At 32.2% G+C, this 14968-nt stretch overlaps 3 protein-coding genes across 3 annotated transcripts; 2 read left to right on the top strand and 1 right to left on the bottom strand.

The window, feature by feature from the left end:
• Nucleotides 1-1349: 1349 nt before the first annotated feature.
• On the top strand, nt 1350-3696 carry LOC113394547 (homeobox protein Mohawk). Its single transcript, XM_026631895.2, has 4 exons — nt 1350-1409; nt 1878-2134; nt 2328-2487; nt 2923-3696. The coding sequence occupies exons 2-4, from the start codon at nt 2028-2030 to the stop codon at nt 3478-3480; spliced, it is 825 nt and encodes a 274-aa protein (XP_026487680.1). The 5' UTR covers nt 1350-1409; nt 1878-2027; the 3' UTR covers nt 3481-3696.
• A 561-nt stretch (nt 3697-4257) lies between these two features.
• On the bottom strand, nt 4258-5768 carry LOC113394548 (large ribosomal subunit protein uL10m). The gene is made up of 3 exons (XM_026631896.2): nt 5614-5768; nt 5022-5531; nt 4258-4584 (listed from the first exon to the last, which is right to left on the bottom strand). The coding sequence occupies exons 1-3, from the start codon at nt 5630-5632 to the stop codon at nt 4349-4351; spliced, it is 765 nt and encodes a 254-aa protein (XP_026487681.1). The 5' UTR covers nt 5633-5768; the 3' UTR covers nt 4258-4348.
• Nucleotides 5769-11260: 5492 nt separating this feature from the next.
• On the top strand, nt 11261-14965 carry LOC113394546 (angio-associated migratory cell protein). The gene is made up of 4 exons (XM_026631894.2): nt 11261-11981; nt 12175-12349; nt 13914-14030; nt 14589-14965. The coding sequence occupies exons 1-4, from the start codon at nt 11370-11372 to the stop codon at nt 14903-14905; spliced, it is 1221 nt and encodes a 406-aa protein (XP_026487679.1). The 5' UTR covers nt 11261-11369; the 3' UTR covers nt 14906-14965.
• The last annotated feature ends 3 nt before the right edge of the window (nt 14966-14968 follow it).

Here is a 14968-nt window from a genome sequence, read left to right as displayed (position 1 = left end):
ATACTATATACGAGTAGGCATAAACAAACAAAAAGTTCCATAAATCTATAATAAGCACATTTATCCCGTTTGCCTAGATATCGCACCAGTATTGATAGATGGGTCAATGTAATTGAAGTCACAAGTATACAATCTTCTATTTTATTTCCATAACACATTATAAGTTTACCGTAGTATCGTTAGCTATGCTTTGTTAATTAACGAAATGGTCAATTATAGTCTACTATAAACTATGTCAAGTTGACTTATTTGGCAGACTAATCTAGTAGGTATTCACATATCATTTTATTCAACATTTTTCTCGAAATTTAAATTAACAGTAAAATTTTTTTTTATGGAGTTTTTCTCGAAATTTAAATTAACAGTAATTACTTTGTTTTGATGGAGGATATGATATCTATATCATATCATATGAACATTTGTCTTACATTTTTGTAAAATAATTTTCACATTGTATTTTAATCAATAATCAAATCAAACGGTCACAACCGAGTAAAGTTTTACCTTGTATCACAGTGCCTGCTAACAGTTGAAGTTGTCATTGAAATGTAATTTTCTCTATGATTCCAAGATTCATGTGCTTCAACTACAAATGGCCAAAATATATAATTTGATATTATGTAGATACGAATAATTACGCCACTTGCCCGCTAGAGCATTCATTTCCGATGTGATTATGATATTTTTGACAGTATGGCCTATGACCCTGTTCCAATAAATAAGAATCGGTTTATCAAGAGATTGTTCCTAGTCAGGTCTCATCATGACGACGAATTCCAAAGCACTCAATAGGAGCAGGAACTTCGATGGCCGCAAGAGCTTCTATTATCGTGGACTAGGAGAAATTTAGCGCAAAAGTCTACCTTAATTCCTAACATAAGAAATACCGTGTAATCCAAAACAATTCGGCACTTGTTACTCGTTACGGGTATCTGTCTTCAAAGCACAGCGTTGTTAACAATCGGAAATCTTTTGCTATGGGATATCTCTCATAATCAAATCAAATAAGTGTCCTGAGATTTTACACAGTTCGCATGTAACCTTTGACTTGACTAGCTCCATAAATAAGTAAATTAATTTTATTAATTTACTTTCAATTTCATATAAAGTACATATCGATATTCATTTAAAGCAAAAAATAACAAAAAAATATGTATCATCAATATCAGTTTATTTATTTAGAGAAAAACGTGTTACTTGTTTGACATGATGGATAAATTAAAATAAACATCTATAAAATTTAGTTGTTTATAATGCGACAGCATTTGCAATCAAGTTTAAAGACATCGCGGGAGACATCCTGAAATAACATGAATTTGCAGTACGGCGGTGCGCCGGCGCAGTGGCGCTGTAGTCGTACGCTTATCCGCCGCCATTTTCACACAGTCCACGAGCTTTCCCACAAACAGGTACGTACCTTCTATTTTCTTATTTTTTTATTAGGCTTAACAAATTTTATCTTGTAATTTTCATAACCTTTATTAATCATTGAAAGTTAATAAAAATAAACAAATGAAGATAATACATATTAGGGAAGGAACAATGACCTCGACAGCACACGTAATAGTTAACATGTTTTTTGTTTTTTATGATAATTGCTGAATACAATTTCAAGAATTGTTAACTGTTAAAATAAGTATGATATCTTAGCTCAAATATTGGATAAATGAATGACTATTTCCACGATTTTACAATTCTTAGGAGCTAATAACATCTGAAATTGATCGTAGGAATGTGACCGTCATGTTTCGGTTACATCAACGCATAGATTGAATACCAACAATGCGCTCTTCATGCGTCCAAAGTAATCGGACAGTATTCTATTCCATGTTTAAAAGACAATCTATTTATGTCATGATGTCCTTATTTTTTAATAGATCAACAAGCATCCCCCGCAACGTTTAAGTTTCGAGACACGAGAGTGTCGCAAGCCGTGGTGCCCTTCGCACGTGCTCAACTACCACACACCTACAGAAAAATATAAGTTTTAGTGACAGTTTTGATACTCCACCGACACACGCATACCGATGACGCTGATTCAAAGAGACAGCGAGGCGAAAGTGGAAAAAATGGAGAGTTCATCTAGAGAAGATGGAAAATCCTTAAGACCTGTAAGAAACAGACGGTACACACGGTTAGTGAATATGAGTCATTATTTTCAGACTTAAGTAAATAATTGCCTTTGTGCGTCATTCATGAAATGACTTACATTTATGTCCTTTTGTTGAAATTTCTTAATTATCAACGCTAATATTCCTTTCTTATTTACACGAACAATGATTTCACAACAAAAAAACAAGGTACGATAACTATTATTACTCTTGCAGGAGATGTTTAGTAGCAGGACAGCGGCCACAGAAGAGGCTTTTTACTCCAGAAATAAAACGGTATTTGAAAGATTGGCTCGTCCGACGGAGAGACAATCCTTATCCAAACCGTGAAGAAAAGAAACAATTGTCGCGTGAAACTGGACTAACATATATTCAAGTAAGTGTTTAGTAAACTTAGAAACAAAATAGTATAAAGTTCTGTAAAAATAATATAATTTTTATTTGGTTAGAATCTTTAGTAACATATCGGTACCTACCTATAGTCAGCCTAATTGGCGCAATGCCAAGAATTGCTATTTGTACATAAATAGGCACTATTTTTGTCACTGCCTGGTTAAACACAATTTAGCTTTGTTTCCACCTTAAGTTTTTAAATATATCTCTGATCATGTTTCTGATGCAGTTACTTTACTTGTAGTAAATATTTATTTTTTGCTCAATGCTTATGATTATCTTTTGTCTTTGGAAAGCCGTAAATAAATATTAATAACAACTAATTAAAAATCTAATGAGTGTTATGTTTCCATTTAACGTTATTATAACACAAAATTAAACGTCGACCAAAACGTTTAAATGACATGTATCATTTTAGATTTGTAATTGGTTTGCTAACTGGCGGAGAAAATTGAAAAATGTTAATGCAGACAGAAATCAACTTACATGGGGTCATCTAATTCGAACGTACAATGATCGCGCTCAAGGCAACGTGGAACAGTTCAGCATTTGTTCAGATGACAGCATATGGAGCGAGCCAGAACTCACAAGTCCCGAACATGAAACTCTAGTCATCGAAACAAGGTTCGACAACAGTCCTGAATCAGAAACGGTTTGTAAACAGGACGACACAGACGGATCTTCCACGTCGCACGAGAAATATGAAAGTTTTAATAACAATTCCAATGAAATAGAACGATGCGATAAGATTAATTGTGATAACAAAGCGATAACTAGCCCTGTGCTATTAAGTAAATGGCTAGAAAGTGCAGCTAGGTTTCAGCCTAGTGAAGCAAATTATTCTTGGTGGGCGGAAGGAAGGCGGCGAAAGATACGATTAGCAGTTAATCCCGTACGCCATGGTAGAGACGAAGTTGAAGCTGCAGTAGCCCTAACTACTTTAGCGTCTGCAACCAATCGCATTACAGCACCTTGATCCAGATATATAAAAACATTATTTTGTAAAATTCCTTTAAATGTAAGTTAAACGTATATCCATGATCCCATTATTATTAACGATCTTGCTCAAGCTTGTTTCATGTCCATTTATTAATAAGTAGATACGTAGGTACTGATCTCTCAAATACTAGATTAAGTCAAACCATACCAAAGATTGTAAGTACTTAAAATTAAAATACAAGTGTTGTTAAAACATTACTTTTATTTTGCTCCAAATACACCATAATTTTGCAAATGTATTGTAGTACTCTTTGTAATTCTCTTAACTTTATTATTAAAGCGAAAGTTTATGTTTTTTGCATAATAACGCCCGATCCTAATCAAATGTGTATAGGATCCTAATCAAATCTGGTGTGTAAGTGGATTATGTATAAAATAATTAAATATTTTGATATATACCCAAAAAAGCCTAAGGAAACAGGTAGTATGTACAGATATTGTATACCTGATATTTATAGGACGTAGAAGAGAAAAATACTGAATAAAAAGCATTTAAATTGCTTAATTTTTTTTGGGTTTGCCGTTTTCTTAATGCGTCAAAAGTGCTGTCACTTTTATTATGAATTATTGACGTATTAACAAAAAGACGCATCCAATCGCACTACCAGAAATTATAATTTTTTTTTAAATTTTATATTCACAAGCAACAGTTGCTTTACTATATTTGGCGTGCTTTATCTGGAGAAAATATATATAATAATTTTTACTCATTCAGTAATTTTACAGGTACATATAGCATAAAATAAACACAATATTTATCGAAATCATTTTATTTTTATCAACTACATTATATTATATTTATTTTGTTGAATTCATACAAAGAGTAAAATATTATTATCATAGTTTTAAGATTCACTCTCTGTACTTGTGCTTGCATTGTCTGTGGGCTTATTCTGTATTTCTATGTGTTTCTCGAGATGAGATACAAGCATCTGTTGATTCTGATTGAGTTGTCCTACCAGACATGATCCTGCACTTTGCAATACCGAGCAAAGCTGACTCCTTACTACATCCAAGCTAGGCAATTTACTGTATTCCACCAAGTCATTCTTTGATAATAACTTATCTTGAATAATACCACCTGTAAAATACAATTATTAAGAAATAAATAATACGAATAATTTCAAAACTAATATCAATTTTAATTATTTGATACATCTGTCAATTATGACTCTTTGTCTAATTGTTTTGTTTTAAAATAAATTGATTTAATAATGTTAATGTTTATTTATAATTCCAAGTACTATAATTTGGGTACTAAGTAGCAGACTAAAAAATATCAATGCATTATGAAGAATTCAGCATAACCAATAGAATACTAAAATACTTTTTTTTACATACAAAAATGTATCATCAATAACTTAAACTAAAATTTCAAATTATATGATAGCCAATGTGGTTAGATTAACCAATCATAGGCTGTTTTAACATATATATGCATCTTGGCAGAAATGTTAAAATCATTAAAAGTATTCTATAACATACAATAAGACTAGCAAATGAATACATATTTCATACCCATAACAACTAATTGAGGAGTCTTCCGAAGTATTTTAAACATTTTTGCTGCATTTTCAGGTTGACCAAATATAACATTTTGATGAGAGGTAAACAATTGATTAATAACCTCATAACGAGTTCCTTTGGTGGCCATGCTGACAATTTTTTTACCATAAGTTCTTAAATGCATATCATTCTTTTTCAATGCTGCAAAAATCGGTGTTTTATCTTCCATGCTTATTGAATTAACGTGTAAAAAGACAACCATCTTAGATGTGTTAAACCAATCCAAGCATTCTTTAGCTAAAATTCTTTCAAACGGATTATCGATTTCTCTTTTGGCAAATCTTGTACTCTTATTTGTACACAGTTCAATATCAGGTAACGAATTTTTGGGTGGACCATAAAAAGGTTTTGATATATCAAGCAAAAGTTGCCTTTCAAAATGTGGCTTACGAGGTTTTTGTACATTTATTTTACCACGAAATCGTTTAGCAACTAAAAATGGCACAGGACTCTGCAACAAAGCTGTGAAAGTTTTTTTTATTCATTAATTTATTAAAGTAATATAATGAACATCACCTGAAATAAAAACACAGCAAAATAGTACCTTTTTTAATAGATGACATATTTGAAATGTTTTATGTATACTAACAATTATCAATTATTAATAATTATATGTATATTAATTGAAGATTTGTTCTAATCTTTTTTACTTATATTTGTATTTATAACCTTAAAAAATAAAATGACACTGACAATTGATAGGAATGTCAAATTATTGCAACTACGACTAAGAACCGGCTGTGTTTAAGTCATTTTATTCATTCAGTAAATATATATTATCAGGTATAAGAACAAAAGATCACCAGAATTTAATTAATGTTTTTATCTCTTCATCTTAAACAACTCTACTGTTCTCTACTCTCCTACTCTACTCTTTTTGAATAACAGTAGAGCTTAGCAGAACCTACATTCGTAAAATGACCACCAAGTACTGTACCCTTAGCCCTTAAATGCATAGTAAAGTATTTCTGCTCTAAAAAAATATATGTGTTAGGAAAAGGCGCATAAAGGATTAGAAAAATAATTTAAAAAATCCATCACAATTATATAATATATATTTTTCAAAAAATCTTTTTGTATCGATAACGATACGACATGCAATAATGGTATGTTTTTATATGATGGCAGCTAAATATTCTTAATATTATGAAATGCTGTAAAACAGTCTTTCGACTTTTTTGAACATAAATGTACATTACATTTAGCACATTTTATGATGCTGAGTAAATGGCAGGATGGCATCATACATCTACCACGAAATTCAGTTCGTAGCTGGTTGTGGTCGATTTTATCCATTCTCACTTCCAATGGTGGCAATATTTGGCATGGTTTACCTCTTCGGATTTTAGGTTTAGGTCCTTCGATTGTGTTGACTGTGCTGGAAATGCTTGAGCGGCCTCTGGGAGCAGAAGGTATATATTTAGTTAAAGTTTCGGCGAGATCCGATCTAAAATCAGCCAAACTCAGGACATTTTTTTGCAAAACACCTTTGCGAGCTGCGACTTTTCTGTAGAGGATCCAAGAGTTGATCACCGACAAGTCTAGAAGATGGCAAACAATCCGCATATACCACTTTCTACTCTTCATACGGATTCTGTACCTACCCAAGTAATAATCTGTTTACTATCCTTCCAGCTGACAGTGGATATGTCGACGCCATCAAAGGTTACATATTCTTCAAACATTCCTCTTGGAACTGAACTTTTCGTGACTACCTGTTTGCTCGGTAATTTGCAAAATTTGCCAAGGCGGTTTCTCTGTATGGTTCCTAGAGAATGAACTCCTTCTTTTGCTAATGTATACATGAGAGGCAAGGATGTGTAGTAGTTATCGAAGTACACAATATGGTTTTGGTGTCTTGGTATCACTCTCAGTAGCTTGAGTACAGTTTCACCTACCACTCCCACTTCTGGTTCATTGGGTAATCGGTCAGTGGTTTCTTTGCCGACATAAACTTGAAATTGATAAGCATAGCCCATCAAATTGCACAAAACAAATAGTATGAAGCCCCATTTGTGCGGTTTGTTTGGCAAGTATTGTTTAAGGAAATGTCCAATTTTCGTAGCGCACATTTGTTCATCTATTGATAATCTCTGTTCTATTGTTATGCTGGAAAATTGTCTATTGAGCTGGTCTAATATTGGTCTAAGTTTATGTAACTTGTCGTGATGCGTTTGGCTGACTGGTAGGTGGTTTTCATTATTGTTAAAGTGTAACATCATTCGAATCCTTTCGAATTTGTTGACCGACATAGCTTCTTTGATAGGCGAAAAGCCAAACTTATTAGACCAATATGATCTAGTGCTCGTATAATAATAAACTGACATATATATCAGAATACCTAAATATTTATGGAGGTCCGACATTGTCACGACTTCCGGCCTATCTGGCTGCTTTTGTATACTATATCGGGTGGTCTCAGTGACTATATTTTCTAACAAATCTTTCGTAGAAAAATATGCGAAGAACTGATATGGAGTTTGCAATTCCATAATATCCGAAGAAAATTCTTCGCTGCCTCCAAATTTGATTTTATTTTCATCGAATACTAGCGACTGCTTCTTCCAAACTAAGTTTCTTGCGCTGTTTATCACATCTGGCAATTGAGAACTTGTACCTGGTAATGTTGACTCAGCTTCATTCTCTATCACTATGACTATTCTTGATCTAGCTCGGAAGTTATTAGTTCTTCAAAAGTAGTCTTATCATAACTTTTTTTAAGCTCCCGGACCAATTCTTCTGGGGACGTATAGTAGGGTATATCTTCCCCATCTGACTCCAAATCATCCTCCGAAAGCTCCCCATTTTCTAACTGCTGAAGTACTTCTTCTATGCCTCGATCTAAAAATTAACATAAAACATGCAAAACAAGCCAACCCACACAGAAAAATAACCAAACACCTAGTAAGTTATAATTCAAACCACCACCATAAAATATAATGTAAATGCATGAAGTATCGAAATTGATACATGTATAAAAATCTTATTTCAGAAAAAGCCAAGCACATATTGCAACAAATATCTGCACACATAGGTAACAGTTGAATTTACCATCCGTTTCGTATTTTTTTTCAGCTTTTATATTAACTTTCTCTTGATAATTACTATATTTCAAAATTGCCGGTAACACATATAACGAACTTCGACGACAACCAATTTTGAAAGTGTTACGGCCGAATACTGAAACGTCACTTAAATATTTAAGTCCAACTCAACTATTTGAGACGCCGTTAAATTAAAATTTCGCATACTCAAACGTCATTTTTGAGCGTCACTCAAATTTGAGAGTGACTCAAAATAACTACTAATACTAATACTAGCCTTTAAACACCACTCAAAGTAAAAACAGTATACTGAAACGCCACTCAACGAATGACAAATGTCAAAAAGCCCACTCAAATTATTTGAGACGCCGTTAAATTTGAGAGTGGTCGCTAGCTAACTTAAATCGTTTTTCAGTGTTTTATAAGTTTAAAAAATGTCACTATCTTCACTTTCTTCACTTTCGGACGACGAAACGACATCCCGTAGCAGCCGTAAGAATGAAGAAAAGTTAAATGGCTTCGAAAAATATGATGACAACCAATTTCTAAGTCGGTTCCGTGTTTCCAAAGATACGATATTATACCTGGAGTCATTGTTTGGCAAGGAAATCGCGCCTTTGACGAAACGCAACCGAGCCTTACAGCCAAGAGACCAAATTTTGATAGCTCTTCGATTTTACGCTACTGGCAGTTATCAAAAAGTTATATCCACGTCGAACAAGTAACTGTTCACCGTGTGGTACATAAAGTCACAGCTGCAATAGCAAAACTCAGTTGCAATTTCATTAAAATGCCGGATTCCCAAGAACGAATAGAAGTGGCAAACGACTTTTACTCCATTGCAGGATTTCCGAGGATATTGGGAGCTATTGATTGTACACACATTAAAATCAATTCACCAGGTACCTACTTACATTAGTACAAGAAGTATTAATATGTGTCGCTTAAATGGGAACACAATTAAATTTTTAAATTTTGTTTACAGGGGGATATCAAGCTGAAACTTTTTGCAACAGAAAAGGGTTTTTTCGTTAAATGTGCAAATTGTATGTGATGCTAAATTATGCATCCGAAATGTGGTAGCAAGATGGCCGAGCTTTGTACATGACAGTACAATTTTTAATGACTCCTTTATGTGCACAATTTGAGCGTGGTGATTATGCAGATTTTGTGCTTTTAGGAGACTGGTTACCCATATCAACATTATTTGCTTACCCCTCTATTAAATCCAAATACAATAGCTGAAGAAGCATATAATAGAGCTCAGGTAGCATCAAGGAACCCTATTGAAAGGCTTTTTGGTCTTCTCAAACGTAGATTTCCATGTTTACATAACGGCCTAGGAGTAAATGTAAAAAATATTCCACCAATTATTGTGGCATGTGCAGTGCTTCATAATATTGCACTGTCTAGGCAAGATAACATAATAGTTGAAGAGGATACTTTAAACAGTGTTGAGGAAATACGAACTGATGAAACAATCCATGAAGGCAATCAGAATTTTGTTGTTCGATCATCAATAATTAATACACATTTTACTTATTAATCACTATTTTATTTTCAATTTAGTATAAGCATCTTTTAAATAATAAACTTTAATCTAATAATTTAGCAATAAAAATCAGTCTCATATTTCCAAAAAAATAAGTTATTAATATTCCTTAACAAATCAATAAATATGTTTATAAAAGTATAGATAAATTTACAAAAAAACTATGGTCGACCCTGTAATCTTTTCTTCCTCAATTGAAGTATTTCCATTTCTATTTTATATTTGTTATTCTCCCTTTTTTCCCTGTTTATTAAATATTTTTTTTCTAGTCTGGCAGTTTGTAATTTAGTTTTAAAATATTGTTCTTTAATGGATCCACAGGCAATGCATTTCTTTTTTATTGTTTTTTGTTCTGCTTCTTCTGGAATTATAAATATATGCTATGTTATATTGATAATTTTAAAATTATTAACATCCATAAGCTATTTAAGGTTTATATTTGTGAATTAAAAATAAAATAACCACAGTATTTGTTTCAATATTTACCATTGTTAACCTTCTCTTTATCTTGTGCTTGGCTATTTATTAAAGTCTTTTGCTGTGTTACATTGTTATCTAAGAAACAGATTTATACATATATTAGGATTTCATCTTAAATACATCCATTAACATTAATAAAAATAATAGTCAATTACCATTTACTTGTGAAGTTGATGGAACAGAACCCATAACATTACTATCATATACTCTTTCATCTAAAACAATAGTTTTTGTCATTCAATTATATTTTAAATAACATGTTTTTAAGTTTTACTTTGAAACTGTTAAAAAATGACATATCTGTCAACTGTCATAGTTGACTTATTTCGTTCAAAAATATGTAAAAACACTGTTAAAATTATCAACCAAAACCACAGACTAAAAAAAATACAAAGTAAAACGCATCGAATATGTTGTTTCATTTTCGATACAAAATGCAGACCCAATACTTGTTGGCTGTTGATTTTTTCGAATAAACTATGTTTTTGATTTTGACGAGTGCTGCTACCGCTTCGAAATCTGCCATTACTTATGATTATGAAGATCCAATATTACTCTCAAATCTTTTGTGGGCTTTATTGCAATTCTTTAATGGTCTCTTCAAATTTTACTGTACATTTTATGTGTATAATTTTCTTTTACAAATTTGAATATAAACTTAATGAATAACACAATTATTATTTTATTCCTTAACCTGAATAATATAAATAATACCCGAATAATATCTTCAATATCAGTTTCGAAACTCGTAAATTTTACTATGAATTATTTTTATTCTGAAAAATCGATAATATATTTTTTTTTTTCTTTTCTGGCATGTATCTACGCTAGTTGGGCGGGAAATATTTTATTTATATCACGCATTGAAAAAAATTTACTTATTATGAGATTAATTGGTAAAAATTGAATATTATTAATAAAATACCAATAATTATCGTTCTGTGGGCCATGTTCCATTTCAACTTTTTGGAGTCCATATTGACGTTTTTGACAATTTTTAATCTGACAGTGGCAGAATAACATAAACATGTGATTTGTGCAATATTACTGTAAGCTGCAATTATAACCTTTCTACAGAACTAAGTGCAACAAAATTGCGTTATCTTTTAAGTTTTATCAAACAATATTAATTTATTCTCTTCTTTTGTTTATTCTGGTCATTTGGAACTAGGACAAATAAAAAAGTAGACTGTCGATACATAAATAATAGTTAGCAAACCCAAAATGAGGAAAGAGCAAGAAGATACACCGCCTTCGTCAATAAATGGTGATGAAATTGGCAGTATGGATGATGAGGGCATATATTATGAAGAAATGGAAGAAATAAATCTAGACGATGAAGACATGGACGGGATAGATTATCAAGAAGACATGGAAATGGAGAAACCAGAAGACCATGCTATTATGGTATTCGATAAACACAATGGTTCCATATTTTGTTGTGATTTACATCCTAGTGGTAAACTTGCAATCACTGGAGGAGAAGATGATAAAGCATATGTCTGGTCTGTAGAGACTGGTGATGTTGTAATGGACTGTACTGGTCACAAGGATTCTGTTATTTTTGTCGGGTTTAGTTTTGATGGAGCCTTCGTAGCCAGTGTCGATATGTGTGGACTAATAAAAGTTTGGAAATGTAACTTGGAAGGTAGTCAACAAGAAACCTGGCCTGTTGTGTTTGAATATGAGGCAGATGATCTGAGTTGGGGTCTGTGGCACTTTGGAGCTCGAGTGCTTATATGTGGTGCTGTTACTGGAGATATATTTATTTTTAAAATACCATCAGGAGATACTAAAGTCTTGCAAGGTCATAATATTAAGACGGAGTGCGGCAAGGTGCGACAATAAGTATACTATTTATTATCTAAACTTGTTGCATTGTAATAACTAGTAAAACTACTATATTAAAACTTCACCTTCATATATTGAATGTTTGTAAGATATAATATAATGCACTGAGAACTAATTACTTATTTACAATTTCTCTAAAAACAATGTATATTTTTAAATACCATACATGTATTTTTAGATGTTTCATGATGGAGTTCGGTTGGCAGCTGGATATGAGGATGGAACTGTTAAAATTTGGGATCTGAAAACATGCACAATGTTGCAGCAGGTGCCTGCAGCAATACACCAAATACGTGTCACCGCCATAGATACCCACCCGGAAAATAGTCTTGTTGCATCCATAGGAACTGATGGTATTTTGTTTTATTATTCATGATGTCTGATTTTACTGAAGTATTATCGTGTAATCATTTTAAAAACCTGGACATGTTTTATTTAGGGAGGTGGTATTAACAATGCACCTCAAACCACAGGAATACCATATTTGAAATCTCTTGACTGTGCCTGTAATTATACTGGCTCCCTCTTTTTCAGTGTCCTAATGATTGGAAGAATAATTAATTGATAATTCGATAGTATACAACCAAATAGGTACACTCAAAGGCATACTGCTTAAAAATATTCTATCTATATCCTTTAATCAAGAGCAACTTTTGTCTGCAAGTTGTGATATATGTATGATATATACATATACATGGCCAGATTATCCTTAGGTATTATTGGCGACGGCCTCAGCCCTTAGGCAGACCACAAATTTGGAAATAAGGTTTTAAATTATCATTTTTAATGAAATTGATAAAATCAAATATTTCTCTTATTGGAATAGAATGTATGTATATTATGTAACCGCAGATGATGGTCAGACCTTGTATTTTTGATTCAGTGTCAGTTGATTGATAGCTAGTCAGCAATTCAAAATAATAACAAACTTAGGATAGCATTTCTGCAAACAAATCAAATTAAATTACATTAACGATGTTAGATGATATTTGTATATAGTAGAATAGAGGCTGTCTGTTTTGCCTTACAGCTCCATATTGGGCATTAGATGTTGTCACCAGAAATCTAATATCTTAATCAGCCATTTATAGTTGTTTGTCATATTTTTCTGTTGAATATTTTCAAGATATTGCTTATAATGGTGAGATAACTTTTTTTTAATGCTTTCAAACAAATATTTTTTCTTACACACACACATTTTGTGCAATACACGACACGAAAACTTTGTATAAGAGCATATACATATTTTTATGTTCAAAAATTTGGAATTAATAATCACAAATTTTTAATCTTTATTAAAATAAATAATATATCAATTTTGATCGTTGGAAATCCATATATAAATTGCCTTTGAAATATAGTAGTCGAAACTGTAGTTTTAAAAATATTACGAGATGTTTTAATAAAAATTTAATAATCAATATTTTACTGTGACTTATTTATTAAATAAAAAGTAATCTGACTTTTTTGTTAACATTTGAAAGGTCTAAATCTTTCATACTTTTCGTGCATCTTTAATAGGTTTCCAGTTGTCATTTTTTTTTTAATACAATCAGTACCGTCAATTAACTGCCGACTACATCAAAATATTGAAAGGACTGTATTTATCAAAATAGGTTTAATGTAAATCGGAAGGAACAAACAAAACTTATCTCTTTATATTATTACATAGCTACAGATTATCTTATTAGTTCCCTTTATGAATTTCACGTTAATTGTTCTTAGGAACTAACTGATAGTACAATGGACAATACAAACAATGATAAACGTTATTCGTTTTTTCGAGACACTAAAATTGATAATATGAAACATAATTTAGTATCGTCAAAACAGTGGTTTGAACGCAAATTTTGATCGAAACCTTTAATACGAGCTTTCGTTTAACTAGTCTTAATAATGTAATGTTGTTTGTTTCAGGTAAAATCGTCCTGACTACATCAAACAATGGTAAAGTTGTTGCTCAATTGCAAACGGAAATTGATTTAGAAGTCGTAGCCTTTTCACCAGATCCACAGCTTGAATTCCTCGCTTTGGGTAAGTTGGTGATTTTTTATAAAACATTTGTATATAATAATTATAATTTGACGTATTTCTTTATCGAGCTACTTGAAATAATTAGTCAAGTCTTTTGAAATGTGCGAAAAAAATATGGAACCATTTTATTCGCACGGGTTACTTGTTTAACTTGTCCTTGGACCCGTATCTGATGGTCTATACATATAATATGTCTTTAAAAATCTTGTTCCTACAAGTGAACCAGTTGGGAATAATAGTAATGAACGTAAAGGACATTCTTAAATACTGTATAGCTATGAAATTTGTGTCGACATCGTTCCCATAGATGTTATATTTTTTTATTTTATCCTGCAAACGTGCGGTGCTAATCGTATCACAAGAAATAATCACCCAGAGTTTTATTAAAATTCATGATTTTTCATATATAAATATGCAAAGGCGCATAATATTAATGCCGATGCCTTTATTTTTCGAACTATGTGGGCCCTTTTAATTAAAGTAAAAATAGTAAAGGTCGATGAAATTTTCCCGCGCACTTTACCTCATAGTGTTAACATGTAAAACTTTCGTTTCTAGGTACATTAAATGGATCCGTAACCGTGTGGGACACGGCGCGGCAAATGATTCGTCACCATTGTGCTAAGTCTAGCGACGATGTGGCTGCAGGCGTGACGAAAATGATCTGGGTAGACGACCAGTTAGTTACTGGCTGCCTCGATGGTTCCGTGCGAGTGTATGATGCAAGATCCGGCAGTCGAAGCCTCACGCTGACTGGACACTGGTCTGAAATACTAGACTTAAGCTACAATTCAAAGGAAAAACTTATATTGACCACCTCAGATGACGGCACTGCAAGAATATTCAAGTATGCAGTTAAAACGGAAAACGATTAACGTTCAATAAAACTTTATATTTGTAATTTATTTTTTAATAAATATATTTGAGTATGTTATTCA

Source organism: Vanessa tameamea, chromosome 4 (assembly GCF_037043105.1).
Source record: "Vanessa tameamea isolate UH-Manoa-2023 chromosome 4, ilVanTame1 primary haplotype, whole genome shotgun sequence".
Lineage (NCBI taxonomy): Eukaryota > Metazoa > Arthropoda > Insecta > Lepidoptera > Nymphalidae > Vanessa > Vanessa tameamea.
The sequence above is the reverse complement of the archived record's forward strand: the minus strand, read 5'-3'. Positions and strand labels throughout refer to the sequence as shown.